The 12,871-nt window shown below is 56.1% G+C and overlaps 1 protein-coding gene across 12 annotated transcripts in view; it reads right to left on the bottom strand.

The window, feature by feature from the left end:
- Positions 1 to 10,377, bottom strand: part of DOCK6 (dedicator of cytokinesis 6) — a 42,753-nt gene extending 32,376 nt beyond the window's left edge. For all 12 annotated transcript variants that reach the window (XR_009563550.2, XM_030879748.2, XM_060297099.2 and 9 more), the window contains exons 1-6: positions 10,244 to 10,377; positions 2,786 to 2,873; positions 1,993 to 2,168; positions 1,685 to 1,753; positions 1,306 to 1,435; positions 139 to 351 (exon numbers count right to left, since the gene is read on the bottom strand). Coding sequence is in view for 11 of the 12 variants with exons in the window: in XM_030879748.2 (XP_030735608.1) it covers positions 139 to 351; positions 1,306 to 1,435; positions 1,685 to 1,753; positions 1,993 to 2,168; positions 2,786 to 2,873; positions 10,244 to 10,287 (720 nt within the window). In the remaining variant the exon portion in view is untranslated. The remainder of the gene's footprint in view (positions 1 to 138; positions 352 to 1,305; positions 1,436 to 1,684; positions 1,754 to 1,992; positions 2,169 to 2,785; positions 2,874 to 10,243) is intronic.
- Between the last annotated feature and the right edge of the window lie 2,494 nt (positions 10,378 to 12,871).

Below are 12,871 nucleotides of genomic sequence, written 5' to 3'. Positions count from 1 at the left end.
TAGAAGCCATTGAATTAAAGTATACAATGCAGGGTATACAGTAGGCACCCAGGAAATCTTGCTGGGATCATATACTGTGATACATGTCAGTTGGATGTGTATTGACCTCAGGGCCTGTGCAGGCTAGTGGGCACCCACCTCGTCGGGCGCCGGGTAGAGGGTGAGCAGGGCACGGGACCGGTGCTGCCGCCGCAGGGCCTCATTGCGCCGGTCCACATCCTCCGGGGCCACGCGCTCTAGCAGTGAGGGCAGCAATGAGTCGGCTGCCAAGTTCCTCAGGTCGAAGATGCCAGAGGCACCACTGCTTCGTGGGGTGTCGTCTGGGGAGCCTGAGGAGTGCCGGGGGTCATCCTGCCAGCAGTAGAGAATGGGCAAGCGCTGAGTGCCAGCTGAATGCATCTCCATCCTACTCAGGTGAGACTGTCCTCATGCCCAACCTATAGATGGGGAAACTGAGGGCCAGGGGCTGGGGTCACCACTACAAGGGTCACCTGAGGGCTCTGCTGACTCTCTTTCTAGAACCTTCTGTCTGGGGAAGCCCCCTCCTTTACTATTGTGGGGAGGTTACATCCCAGTCTGGGTATCACATGACCCTTGTCTGGCCAGTCAGAACAAAACAGGTACCAACCCCAGGGATTGGCTCCAAGGTCAGGATATGCCTGGGTTGGGCCAATGAGAGCCTTCCCTGGGACTCTGCTCACTGTTGCCAGGGGAGGGAGAGTTCTCACTGGGGCTGTCAATGGCCCAGGACCCTGCCTGACCTCCCAGACTCAGCTATGGTCAGAAGCAGACTACCTTGGTTCAAATCCCAGCTCAGCTCTGTGATCCTGGGTCTCTGATCCCAACCCTAAGGGCCTCAGTTTCCCCATCTACATTTATAAATAGTAACAAGGAAACAATAATTCTTGACATGATTATTACTGGTAAAAGTAGACACTCAATAAATATTGGCTGACAAAATACAGGCTCAAGACTCAACCAGGGATTGAACCCAGGCCATAGCAGTGAAAGCTCCGAATCCTAACCACTAGACCACCAGGGAACTTCCGTCTTTATCTGTAAAATGGGTGTTGCCCGATCTCACAGGATGAAAGATAAGGACAAGTATAAAACATTTAGTACACACTAAGCCCTTAATAAATGCTTATAATTGTTACCCCTAACTTTTCACTTACAGGGCTGATAACATTTCCTTTTGGGTTCAAGGCTGTTTGGGTTATTTCCCATCATATGCGTTTGAGAGCTGGGGCCGCAGCCCATGCATGTACATATGCTTATAGTGACCCCTGCCCAGGGCTTCCTCACCGAGTCGTCCGGGCTGGACCTCTCATCCCCAGAAGCGTCCTGCTCGAAGACCTGGCGGGTGAGGCCCTTCTGCCTCTCTCGCTGCGTCTCTAGGGTGATGGGGCTGTATGCTGCACTCAGGTGCTGGTACCTAGGAGGAGGCGGGGCTTGGTGGGTATCAGGAATGAGGGCTCCCCAGGGCTCCCGGATGTGCTGACACACCTCCAAGGTCCAGATGATGCCTGCAAGGCCATCCACCCTCCCAGTGCTCTGCCGGAGAAGTCTGGCTACCCTTAAAGGGACGGTGGGTGGATAAACAGGAGGACCGGCAGCACACAATGGGCTCTTCTGGGCTCAGACCTGGCCTCTCTACCCTGAGCTGCCCCCGAGCCAGACCCACCTCCTGTGGGCGATTATCCAGTCCTCCGTGTACATCTCCAAGGCAGCCCTCACCTGGGCATCCAGCTTTCTGCACAAAATACAATCAGGGTAATAAACAGAGACAGGGCCCAGTGTTAATCTTTCCAGTGGCCTGTGAGGTGGGGCCTGTCCTTCTGCCTGTTTCAGAGATACAGAGGTAGAGGCTCAGAGAGGGCAGAGGACTTGCCCAAGGTCACACAGTGGAGCCAAGAGTTGAAAGAGGGTATTCACGGGGGGGCACAGAGGTAGGTGGAGTTACAGACAGGGAGGGTGTGGGGCTGAACCCACCCATCCTCGGGGATCCCAGGCTCCGTGGTGCGGCATTCCCGGGGCTGCAGCAGCAGCTCCAGGTCATCAGCTGGAAACTCGACCAGGTCCCGGAGCGGCCCAGGCTCTGCATCTGGCGGCCGGCTCAGGAGCACATCCTCAAAGTCCAGCGGCTCAATGACTTCAGTCAGTGGGACCTGAGTTGGAGCAAAGTGGCTGTGACCCGTGCCCCGGGGGGCTGGAGGGTGAGTGTGGACTTGGGCTGGCCTTGAACAAACAAGAGGGCGGTGGGAGCCATGGAGGGTGTTGGAGCTGGAGGGGCCCTGGAGGACAGTGACCTCAGCCACTCCACCCCCACCCCAGCTTGGCCGGCCCTGACCCTCTTTCCAGGCAGGAAATCACACCCTGTGCCTGGAGGGGCAGGAAACTCATGGTGGAAGGAAAGGTTTGTGGACTGCAGCAAAGAAAGAGACAACTCCTCAGGCCCTGGGGCGAGAGAGCCCCACCCCTCCCCACTGCAGCCAGAAGCACCTCCCATCCCCCAGACCGCCCTCCCCACCCTCCCCAGCTGGGTGGTCCAGGCAGCAGGAGTTGCGGGCCACAGCAGGCTGAACTTCTCCCCCACGACCCCGACCACCCACAGGGCTGCTCCCTGCAGAGAGGGGGGTCCACCACCCTCCCACTCACGCTCACTGGGGACAGGAATGGGGACAGTGCTGGGCCAGGACAGGGACCCCCTTCCCTGCCACAGCTGGGTCCCTCCCAGCCTCAGGGTCCCCACAGCAGCGGCGGGGGGGGGCTCCCAAACACTCACCCCCAGGGAGCTGCTGCAGCGCCTGCTGGAGTGGGGAGAGCCACTGCGTTCCCGGGACACCTGCTTCCGCACCTCGGCAGCCACCGTCCTGTGGGGACAGGAAGGGGGTAGTTGGGGGCAGGAGAACTTGGGCAGCGGGGCCCTGGGAACCGGGGCTTCAGAGCCGACAAATTCATTCCATGAGAGGAAAATCCAGGCTATGGAAAGAAAAAAAAATCAGGCCCCGGGCCAAGAGAACCCAGGCTTCAGGAGTCACAGATCTCAGCGTGTGGGCCCCAAGGCTGTGGCGCATACATCTCCCCTTTCCTCCTGCAAGCACAGAGAGAGGGCTGCTGCTGGGCAGGGCCTGAGGGCCACTGATTCCTGCGCGTCCTTCTTCCCCCTGGCCCCCGGGCGCTGAGTCCTGACCCACCAGGACTGGCTTCCAGGTCTGGAGAGAGGCCTCTACTTCCTCATCTGGAGGACCTCTGCCTCTCATCAGGAACGTGAGAACCGTTCCACCCTTGCCGGATAAGTCACTTCTGCCTCTGAACCTCAGTTTATCCATCTGTAGCTGCCCTGCTCTCATAGACCAGTGGAGCTGAGCAGGGGGCCTGGCATTCAGTGGGCATGCCACACACCCACCTTCTCAGGGAGTCTGAGACTGAGGCTGACTGTGTGTAAGAGGCCAGCATGACTCTCAGAGAGCACAACCCAGCCACCAAGGTCGGTGCCGTGGCCTTCATGGGCCGCCTGCATCTACGCTGACCTTCAGAGTCCCAGAGGATGACGGTGAAGGGGCAAGACCCACAGCGGAGGGGGCCAGCACGGGAATTTCGAACAAACCCTACAGGGGCAGGGATTCCCCAAGCTCTCAATTCCCTCAGCTGAGCTTGGAAGGAGAGGGAGCCATGCAGTTACCTGGGGGAAGAGTGTGCCAGGCAGAGGGAACAGCGAGTGCAAAGGCTCTGAGGCTGGGCTCTGTTCTCTGGGCCTGGAAATCCCTGCTCCCTGGGGTCTCTGTGAAAACAGGACTAGGGCTGTGTTGTCCCTATGGAGGCCCCAGCACTGGATCCCACACATAGTAGATGCTCAATAAATTTTTTTTTTTCGCTGCGCCACATGGCTTGTGGAATTTAATTAATTAATTAATTAATTTTTTTGCGGTACGCGGGCCTCCCACTGCCGCGGGCTCTCCCACTGCGGAGCACAGGCTCCGGACGTGCAGGCTCAGCGGCCACGGCTCACGGGCCCAGCCACTCCGCGGCATGCAGGATCCTCCCGGACCGGGGCATGAACCCGCGCCCCCGGCATCGGCAGGCGGACTCCCAACCACTGCGCCACCGGGGAAGCCCGGCTTGTGGAATTTTAGTTCCTCGACCAGGGATCACACTCCAGCATACGGCAGTGAAAGCACCAAGACCTAACCACTGGACTGCCAGGGAATTCCCATCAATACATGTTTTTTTTTTTTTTTTGCGGTACGCGGGCCTCTCACTGTTGTGGCCTCTTCCGTTGTGGAGCACAGGCTCCGGACACGCAGGGTCAGCGGCCACAGCTCACGGGCCCAGTCGCTCTGCAGCATGTGGGATCTTCCCGGACCGGGGCACGAACCCGTGTCCCCTGCATCGGCAGGCGGACTCTCAACCGCTGCGCCACCAGGGAAGCCCAATAAATGTTTTTTTGATGGAATGAGTGAATCCCTTCCAATCTCCCTCTTGGTCCAACTTGCGTAAATCTACTGTCAGTTGGGGGAAGCCCCTTATCTTTTAGCTGTGTGGCTTTGGACAGGTGGAACAACCTTTCTGGGCCTCAGTTTCTCTTAAAATCAGGAAGGCAAGGCAACGGCTGAGGGGTTCAGGCCTCAATCGCTCCTGCTTCCCTCTTTTCTCTTATGCTTGGAAATTTTCTTAATAAAAAGTTGTACCCCTGGGACTTCCCTGGTGGTGCGGTGGCTAAGACACCGTGCTCCCAACGCAGGGGGCCCGGGTTCGATCCCCGGTCAGGGAACTAGATCCCACATGCCGCAACTAAAGACCCCACATGCTGCAACTAAGATCCAGAGCAGCCACATAAATAAACATTTTAAAAAATAAAATAAAAATAAAAAGTTGTGCCCCATAAAGCGCTATGTTGAGGATTGCAAATGTGGCCCACAAGCGTCCAATGCAACGGATGTGTGAGGTGGGCCTAGGAAAGACAGGTGTGGAGTGGGGATAATTAGGAGCTTCAGCCCTGCCTGTAAGCCTCCGAACTCAAATCCGTGTGGGTCAAACAAAACTTGGCCACGACCCTGATCCAATGTGGGGCCTCCAATTTGAGACCCCAGCCTCATTCCTTCTCTGTCCCTGGATTCTATTTCTTTTCTCTGTCAACTGTCTCAGAGTCTTGCTTCTGTTGGACGGGAGGTGCAAGGAAGCAGGGAAGGGAAGAGAAGCTTGTAGGAAATTCAAAGAACGTTAAAAATGAGGGATTTGTGGAACTCCCTGGCGGTCCAGTGGTTAGGACTCCGCGCTTTCACTGCTGAGGGCACAGGTTCAGTCCCTGGTTGGGGAACTAAGATCCTGCAAGCCAGGCGATGCTTGGGGGGAGGAAAAATTAGGGATTTGTCCTCAAATTCCCCAAGTCCAGGCCACTTCCTCTGGAAGCATGGGCACACAGAGGAGGATTGGGGGTGATTTACGAAAGATGCCGTATCAGGGAACCTGTCTGTGCCCTGGTCCCAGCTGTTCTGCAGCTGCTGCCCCAGAACAGGGAGGGGGGTGGGGAGGGCTGAGCCTCCAGCTTCATTTTGCCACGGGCCTTAGAGTGAGGCCCCCAGAGTGGGAGAAGGCTGGGTCCACAACGGTGTGGCCACGGGAGCCAGTTTACTGAGTCACAGAGCTCTGCACTTGGAGCTGGGCGAGCAGGGGTGAATGACATCTTTTCTCTGGACCTCTGGGCTCGGGACAGTACCCACGACTTATTGAGCTGTTCTGAGTGTAGGGCCTGGCACATAGTAAGTGCTCAATTAAAGCTAGCTGTCACCATGTTGCCTCACAGAGCATCCTGGGAAACTGGAATTTCTGACCCTGCTTTGTATACCAAAGGTGAGTGAGGCTCAGAGACGGGTCGTGAGGCACCCAGGGTCACACAGCAGAATGCAGCGGTGCCCAGAATTGAACCCTGGTCAGCTGGAGGTCAAAGTCCTTTAGCGCTAGGCATTCCATGATGGGGAGCAGGGCCAAGAACAGGGGCTCCAGAACCTGCCCCTTCCCTGTCCACACTCACCCGCTCCCCACTCCGAAGAGCAGTCCCATCCAGTCTCGAGGCTTCAACACCATCTAAACACCAACAGATCCTCAAATCTGCCCCATGACCGTAACCTGCCCTCCCATCATCCTCTCTGTCTCACTAAGGGCAGCCCTACTCTCTTGGATGCTTGGGACCCACACCTGGGAGTCACCGTCAACCCCTCTCTCTTTCTCACTCCCACATCAGATCTGCTTCAGATGTTCCCGTGGACCACATTTCAAAAAGGGAGGCGAAATGCTGAGCTGAATTTAGTGGGTTTTCTCAGGAAGGGATCTCAGCATTCAATGAGGGAAACTGCAAAGATCAGGTGGTGGGTTTTAGCTCTTGGTGAGATATATCCTTCTAAGGTGAAAACTCCACAACCCTATGTGTTACTAAAGAGATGCTCAGAGGGGAAACATGAAGTAGTGACATCACTGGGAATTCATGTGAGACTGTGTACCTCCCCTCCAGGGCTGGCCAGATTAACAGAGGACTACCCTCACAGGGGAGGAGGATGACAAAACCAGAAACAAGAACGGCTTAAGCCTTGATGCTGTGTTCCCACTTCTGTAAAGAGTGAGGGAAGAAAATGAGTAAATATAAAACCATGAAGAGATTCCTCCTCATATCCCACCCTACCCCTCCTGGACTGACAGAAAAATTTAAAGGCAAATAGTATGAGTGCCAGCAAGGATGCGGAGCAATGGGAACCCTCATCTGCTGCTGGAGGAACCCCTCTGGAAAACCATCTGTAAATTTACAGGCAGAGTTGAAAATATGCCAATCCAGCAATTCCACTCTGAGGCGTAGATACTCAGGAGGAAATACATGGCCGAGAATGTTCATGGCAGCCTCAAAGGGAAACAACTCACAAGATCCTTGACCAAAGATGGAGAACACACAAGAAACAGGGGGAATAGTATGCAGCAATGAAAAAGGATGAGCCAGACTACAGGCGGCAGCACAGATGCTGCCGACATTACGCTGCCACATAGGACTTGACATCCTGTGTGGTTCCGTTTATGAGATGTTCTAAACAGACAAAGCCAACCCACTGCAGATAGGAAGCCAACTTGGATGGAGAAACCATAATGTAAGTGAGGAAGAAACAGTAGCTACCACCAGCATGGCCGTTCCCTGAGGGGCAGAATCAAGTGCAGATCACCTTGAGAGGGGCCTGCTGGAGTGGGGAGGCTTGGGAAGGTAGAGATGGCCCCTGTCTTTTTTTTTTTTTTTTTTTTGGCAGCATCACACAGCATGCAGGATCTTAGTTCCCCGACCAGGGATTGAACCTGTGCCCCATGCAGTGGAAGCACGGAGTCCTAACCACTGGACAGCCAGGGAATTCCCAAGACAGCCCGTCTTGATCCGAGTGACTTTTCCCCTGGCACTTGTTTCATGATTACTCCTTACTTAAACTTAGCATTTTTCTGTATACATGTCACCTGTTACAATTTTTTTAAAGGTAAAAAATAATCACCTACGCCTAAGCTCACGTCAGCAAATATATTTGGGGACAGGAGTAGGAGGAAGATATTTCCTGGAAATCCCACAGGTACTTTTGGAATTTCGTCAATGTCTTGTTGTGCTCCCACCCCTCCAACAAAGCATTTCTTTAAATGAGAACGGCAAACTGCCCCACATCAGACAACTGAGGGGCAAAATAATGACACTGTTCTCAGAAGCCTGGGAAGCATGAATGGACATCCTTGCGGACAGGAGAGGGCAGGAAGAGGCACGGTTTCCAAGACTGTTCTCAACTCTGGAGCCACACGCTCTTGGGCTACTTCCCCCCCGAGAGACCCTTGAGAGTGACCTAACCACTTTGGGTTTTGGTTTCAATAGTTATACCGATGTCAACGGGCTCTGGTGACAATTAGTGACATCTCAGATGGGGACCAGCATGCGATAAGCACATTAGAAGGGCTGGTCATGGGAATTCCGTGGCGGTCCAGTGGTGAGGACTCCAGGCTTCCACTGCAGGGGTCATGGGTTTGATCCCTGGTCGGGGAACTAAGATCCCACAAGCCAAGCCACACAGCCAAAAAAAAAAAGTGCTGGTCGTTATCACCATTCCAGATTGGACTTTATTTTAAAGAGTACGAGTCAAAAAAAAAAAAAAAAGAACATTATGTTGCATACAATACTATTTGTGCGTGTTGTGTACGTTCATAAGAGTTTGTTGTTGTTCCTTCTGGCCATGCCTCACGGCTTGCAGGATCTCAGTTCCCTGACCAGGGATCGAACCCGGGCCCCTGCAGTGAAAGCGCCGAGTCCTAACCACTGGAACACCAGGGAATTCCCGAGTTTGTATTTTTAAGTTGTCCCCCCAAATCTTTGTTTTAAATGGACCTGTTCATTAGGAAACTGGGGGACTGTCTAATATTCAGATTAATATGGCATTTGTGGAATGAATAGGCAGATGAATATAGGCCTAGGTCTGAGCATGTAGATACCTGGGTGCCCACCAGTCTGCTGAGGAGACCCTGTCAGAGGGTGGCTGGAAGACTTGAGCCATTTGCTTGTGGTTCACTGGGGCCCCAGGATCTTTCTCTGCTTTTCTTACCCTGAACTCTATAGAGCAACCATTCCCCAGGGCAAAACCCAGGGCCTCTCTTTCTCACTTGAGTGGACGCCAGGACCCAAGGACATAGGGACCGAGAGGCAAAAAAACAGACAGCAATAACCTCCCCAAGCTCAGAAACACCAAAGGTCCAAGAGAGAGGAACGATTCAGAGACACAGAGATAACAGAACATAAAAATTGCCCAACCACTATGCCCCAGACACCAGGTCACAATGTCCCTCCTCTGTTCCGAACTCTTCATGGCCCCCACCTCACTCAGGGTAAAAGTTAAACTCCTCCCCACAACCCACAAGCCCTGTACAACCTGCCCCCCTCCTCACTCTGCTCCAGCCTGACTGGCTTCCTCAGATGCTCGGTGAACATCTGCTCCTGCCCCTGGGCCTTTGCACTTGCCCTTCCCTGTGTTTGGACTGCTCTTCCCCCATGTCTGGGCATGGACCCCTCCCTCACCTCCATCAGATCTTTGTTTAAATGCCACCTTTTCCTCCAGGCCTTCCTGACCCGCCTCCCAGATCTAAAATAATCCTCACATTCCCCATCTCCTTTCTCTGCCTTGTATGTCCTGATACCACTTACCACTAACATATAACCTACTTTATCCTGCTTCTCCTCTGCCTCCCCCACTGTATCTGCCCCCAAGGGTGGGATCTTTTCTTGTGTCTCCGTCAGGGCAGGCCTGACTCTTTCACCTGGGGGTGATCAGGGGAGGTCCCTGCCTGCCTCCCGCCCCACCCCACCCCACCCCTGCCCCGCTGTGAGAGAAACACCCCCCACCCCAGCAGATTCTGAACCCACTATTGGAGGCAAAGACCCGAATGGGTGAAAGGCTCTTCAGCCCCAGAGAGTCTGACATCCCCCTCCCTGGCCAATCTCTTACAATCACCAGTGGCCACGGAAATGGATCCCCCAGCGCCTGGCGCCTGTCCCCTCCCCCCGTCTGCCCACCAGCTGGTTCCGTCCCCTGCCCCCACTCCTTCCATTCAATCACCATCCATCTCCAGAGCGTCCAGCCGGTGCTGGGAGAGCCTGAAGCAGGGCTGGGGGCGGGGGGACATTCACAGCTGTCCCCTGCCCCCCAGACAGCTGGGCACGGGACCCTCGCGGGGAGAAGATCACGGAAAACTTCCCGAGGGGGTTCAAAGGCCGCCAGGAGCACCATCCCTGTTCCCAAATCTCGGCGCCTGATGCGTCCCTGCCCCACACCAGGCCCAGAGGATGGGACGGAAAAAGCCCCCCAACTCCCACGCTTGAGGAGCTAGGGGGCCGGGGGAGGGGCCAGGAGATGGGTAGGACGCGCGGAGGGCGCCGGGCAGCGCTTTCCCCGCGCCGCCTCCTCCAGGAAGGCCCCCCGGGCACGCCCCCACGCGTCCCACCGGTTCCAAGGGAAGACCTCAGCCACCACCGCGCCCGCAGCCCCTCCGCGACCCCCAGCCCGGAACCCCCCCGCCCTCCCCACCTCCCCACGCCTGCGCCCCCGGCCGGAGGAAGCGGGCCGGAGCTGGCCAAGGCGGAAGGAGCTTGAATGGGGGGCGCCCAGAAGAGGGAGGGCCGGGCCGCCCCGGGGCGGGGCTCCGACACGTGGGGGCGGCCCGGGAGGGGGCCCGGCGGCCGCCCTACCTGTTGATCTTGTGCGCGAAGGCGCGGCGCTCGGCTACCGCCATGGCCCTCCGCACGTCCAGCCGCCGACCCCGCCGCTGCAACCCCGCGCACCGTCCCCGCCGTGGCCGCCGCCACCGCCGCCTCCCGGTTCTGGGCAGCCCGGGCTGGGCGGGGCCGGGGGCGGGGCTCTTCCGGGTGTCCCGGGCCGCTCCGTGCTGCCCCTGCTGGCCGGAGGGGGCGCGGGTGCCGCGGCCGCCTTTGCGGCCCTCTAGGCTGGCCTGGGGAAACTGAGGTGGGCAGGGGAGGAGAGGATACGGGACTGAGGCTGGGGGCCTCGGACTTCCTCCCGGGGGCTGCTCTTTCTGCCCTCTGGCTAACAATCACTATAATCACCATAATAATTATAATCTCGAGCGTTTATTAAGCACGGCCCTGTAGTTCTGATATGTGGGAGGACCTGTTCTTTCCGCCATTTTACAGATGAGTAAACTGAGGCACAGGGATGTTCAGGCTCTTACCTAGGGGTCTCCATGGGATGTGCCCCAGTCTGGGGTGAGGGCAGAGGAGTCCAGTTGGGCTCCGAGGCGCTAGGAGATGTGACACAGGACCCGGTGGTGGGACCTGAGTGAGCCAGTCTGGGAGGCTGGACCGGCCCAGCCGCCTCCAGTGCAGGGAGGATGTGCGGATGTCTTGGCCAGTATGTGGTCTAAAATCTCTCCCCAAAAGTTCCTCTACCAGCCCCAAGGCAGCAGTCTTAGTGGATTCTCCAGCCCCCACTCAGCATCTGCATATGCCAATTTCTCGCTCACCTCCCAGGCTTTTTATGCCCAGGTGCCTCCTCCTGATGGCCCTTCTAGCCCTGGTTAGAAAAGGGCCTAGGAACTGGGGGCTGAAGAATGCTAGGGCTCAGCTCTACCTCAGGGCCTTTGCATGTGCTGTTCCCATTCCTGTGTATGGGTGCTGTCATTATTCCCCCCTTTTACAGATGAGGAAACAGAGGCCCAGGACTTCCCTGGTGGTCCAGTGGTTACAACTTCGCCTTCCAATGCAGGGGGTGAGGGTTCGATCCCTGGTCGGGGAGCTAAGATCCCACATGCCTCAGCCAAAAAACCAAAACATAAAACAGAAGCAATATTGTAACAAATTTGGACCTCCCTTGTGGTGCAGTGGTTAAGAATCCGCCTGCCAGACACGGCGGGGCCCTGGTCCGGGAAACTCCCACACGCCGCGGACTAACTAAGACAGTGGGCCACAACTATTGAGGCTGCGCTCTAGAGCCCGCGAACCACAACTCCTGAGCCCGCGTGCCACAACTACTGAAGCCTACGCTCCTAGAGCCCGTGCTCCGCAACAAGAGAAGCCACCGCAATGAGACGCCCATGCACCGCAATGAAGAGTTGCCCCCCGCTCAGCACAACTAGAGAAAGCCTGTGCACAGCAACGAAGACCCAGCACGGCCAACAATAAAAATAAATAAGTAAAATTTTTAAAATATATATTGTAACAAATTCAATAAAGACTTTAAAAATGGTCCACACCAAAAAAGATCTTTAAAAAAAAAAAAGAAAGAAAACTGAGGCCCAGAGAAGCAGAGTGACTTGCCCCAGTTGCCCAGTGGATCAGTGTCAGATCCTGAGCCCACAGGAGGGAGGCCTGGACTGTGGGGCCCCAGGCTCCTGAGGGCACAGGAGGGTGGCTCCCAGCCTGGCATGTGACATGCGCACACGTGTGTCAGCAGCCCATGCACCTTCCCAAGTGGTCCAGCCACTTTGGCCCGGGAGATGCCAGGTGTAACCCTGCTCATCACGCCCTGGTGTGCCCCACCCCGGGTCACCCTTGCTGCAACCTGCAGCCTCCCAGGCTAAAGTCCTTGCCTCGCCTTTCAGGCTGCTGGTAGCTGCTGGGTAGGAAACGTGAAGATGAACAAAGACTGGTGGGTTTCTCCACTCCTCTTTGCCTATTTCCAGTCCAGCCCCCATCATACCTGGTCTCCCAGCTCCCGCCCTCACCCCTCACAGTTTGTTTTCCCCTCGATGGTCAGAAGGAGCCTGGGAACACCCGAATCAGATCAGCTCCCTCCTCTGCTTAGAATCCTTCATGGCTCCCACCTCATTCAGAGTAAAAGCCAAAGTCCTCACTGTGGCCCAAAAGGCCCTGCATGATCTGATCTTGTCACCTCCCTGCCATCCCCTCCTCCCATTGTCTTCCTTAATCACGCCACTCCAGCTGCCCACCTCTTCCATGTGGCTCTAAAGACTAGGGCGCAACTCCACCTCAGGGCCTTTGTACATGCTGTTCTCCTTCCCACACGTGGGTGCCATCACCATACCCCTTGTACAGATGAGGAAACTGAGGCTCAGGGACGCAGAGTGACTTGTGCCATTTTACCCAACGAATCAGTGTCAGATCTGTCATTCCAGATCTGTGGCCCAGGAAGCCTGACTCCAAAGTGGTTGTCTCTAAATACCAGCTGGGGGACTTCCCTGGTGATCCACTGTTTAAGAATCCGCCTTCCAATGCAGGGGACGCGAGTTCAATCCCTGGTCGGGGAACGAAGATCCCACATGCCGCAGGGCAACTAAGCCTGTGGGCCACAGCTAGAGGGCCCACACACTGTGACTACTGAGCCCACGTGCTCTGGAGCCC

This window comes from Globicephala melas, chromosome 3 (assembly GCF_963455315.2).
Source record: "Globicephala melas chromosome 3, mGloMel1.2, whole genome shotgun sequence".
Lineage (NCBI taxonomy): Eukaryota > Metazoa > Chordata > Mammalia > Artiodactyla > Delphinidae > Globicephala > Globicephala melas.
Note: the sequence above shows the minus strand (reverse complement) of the source record. Positions and strands in the feature narration are given on the sequence as shown.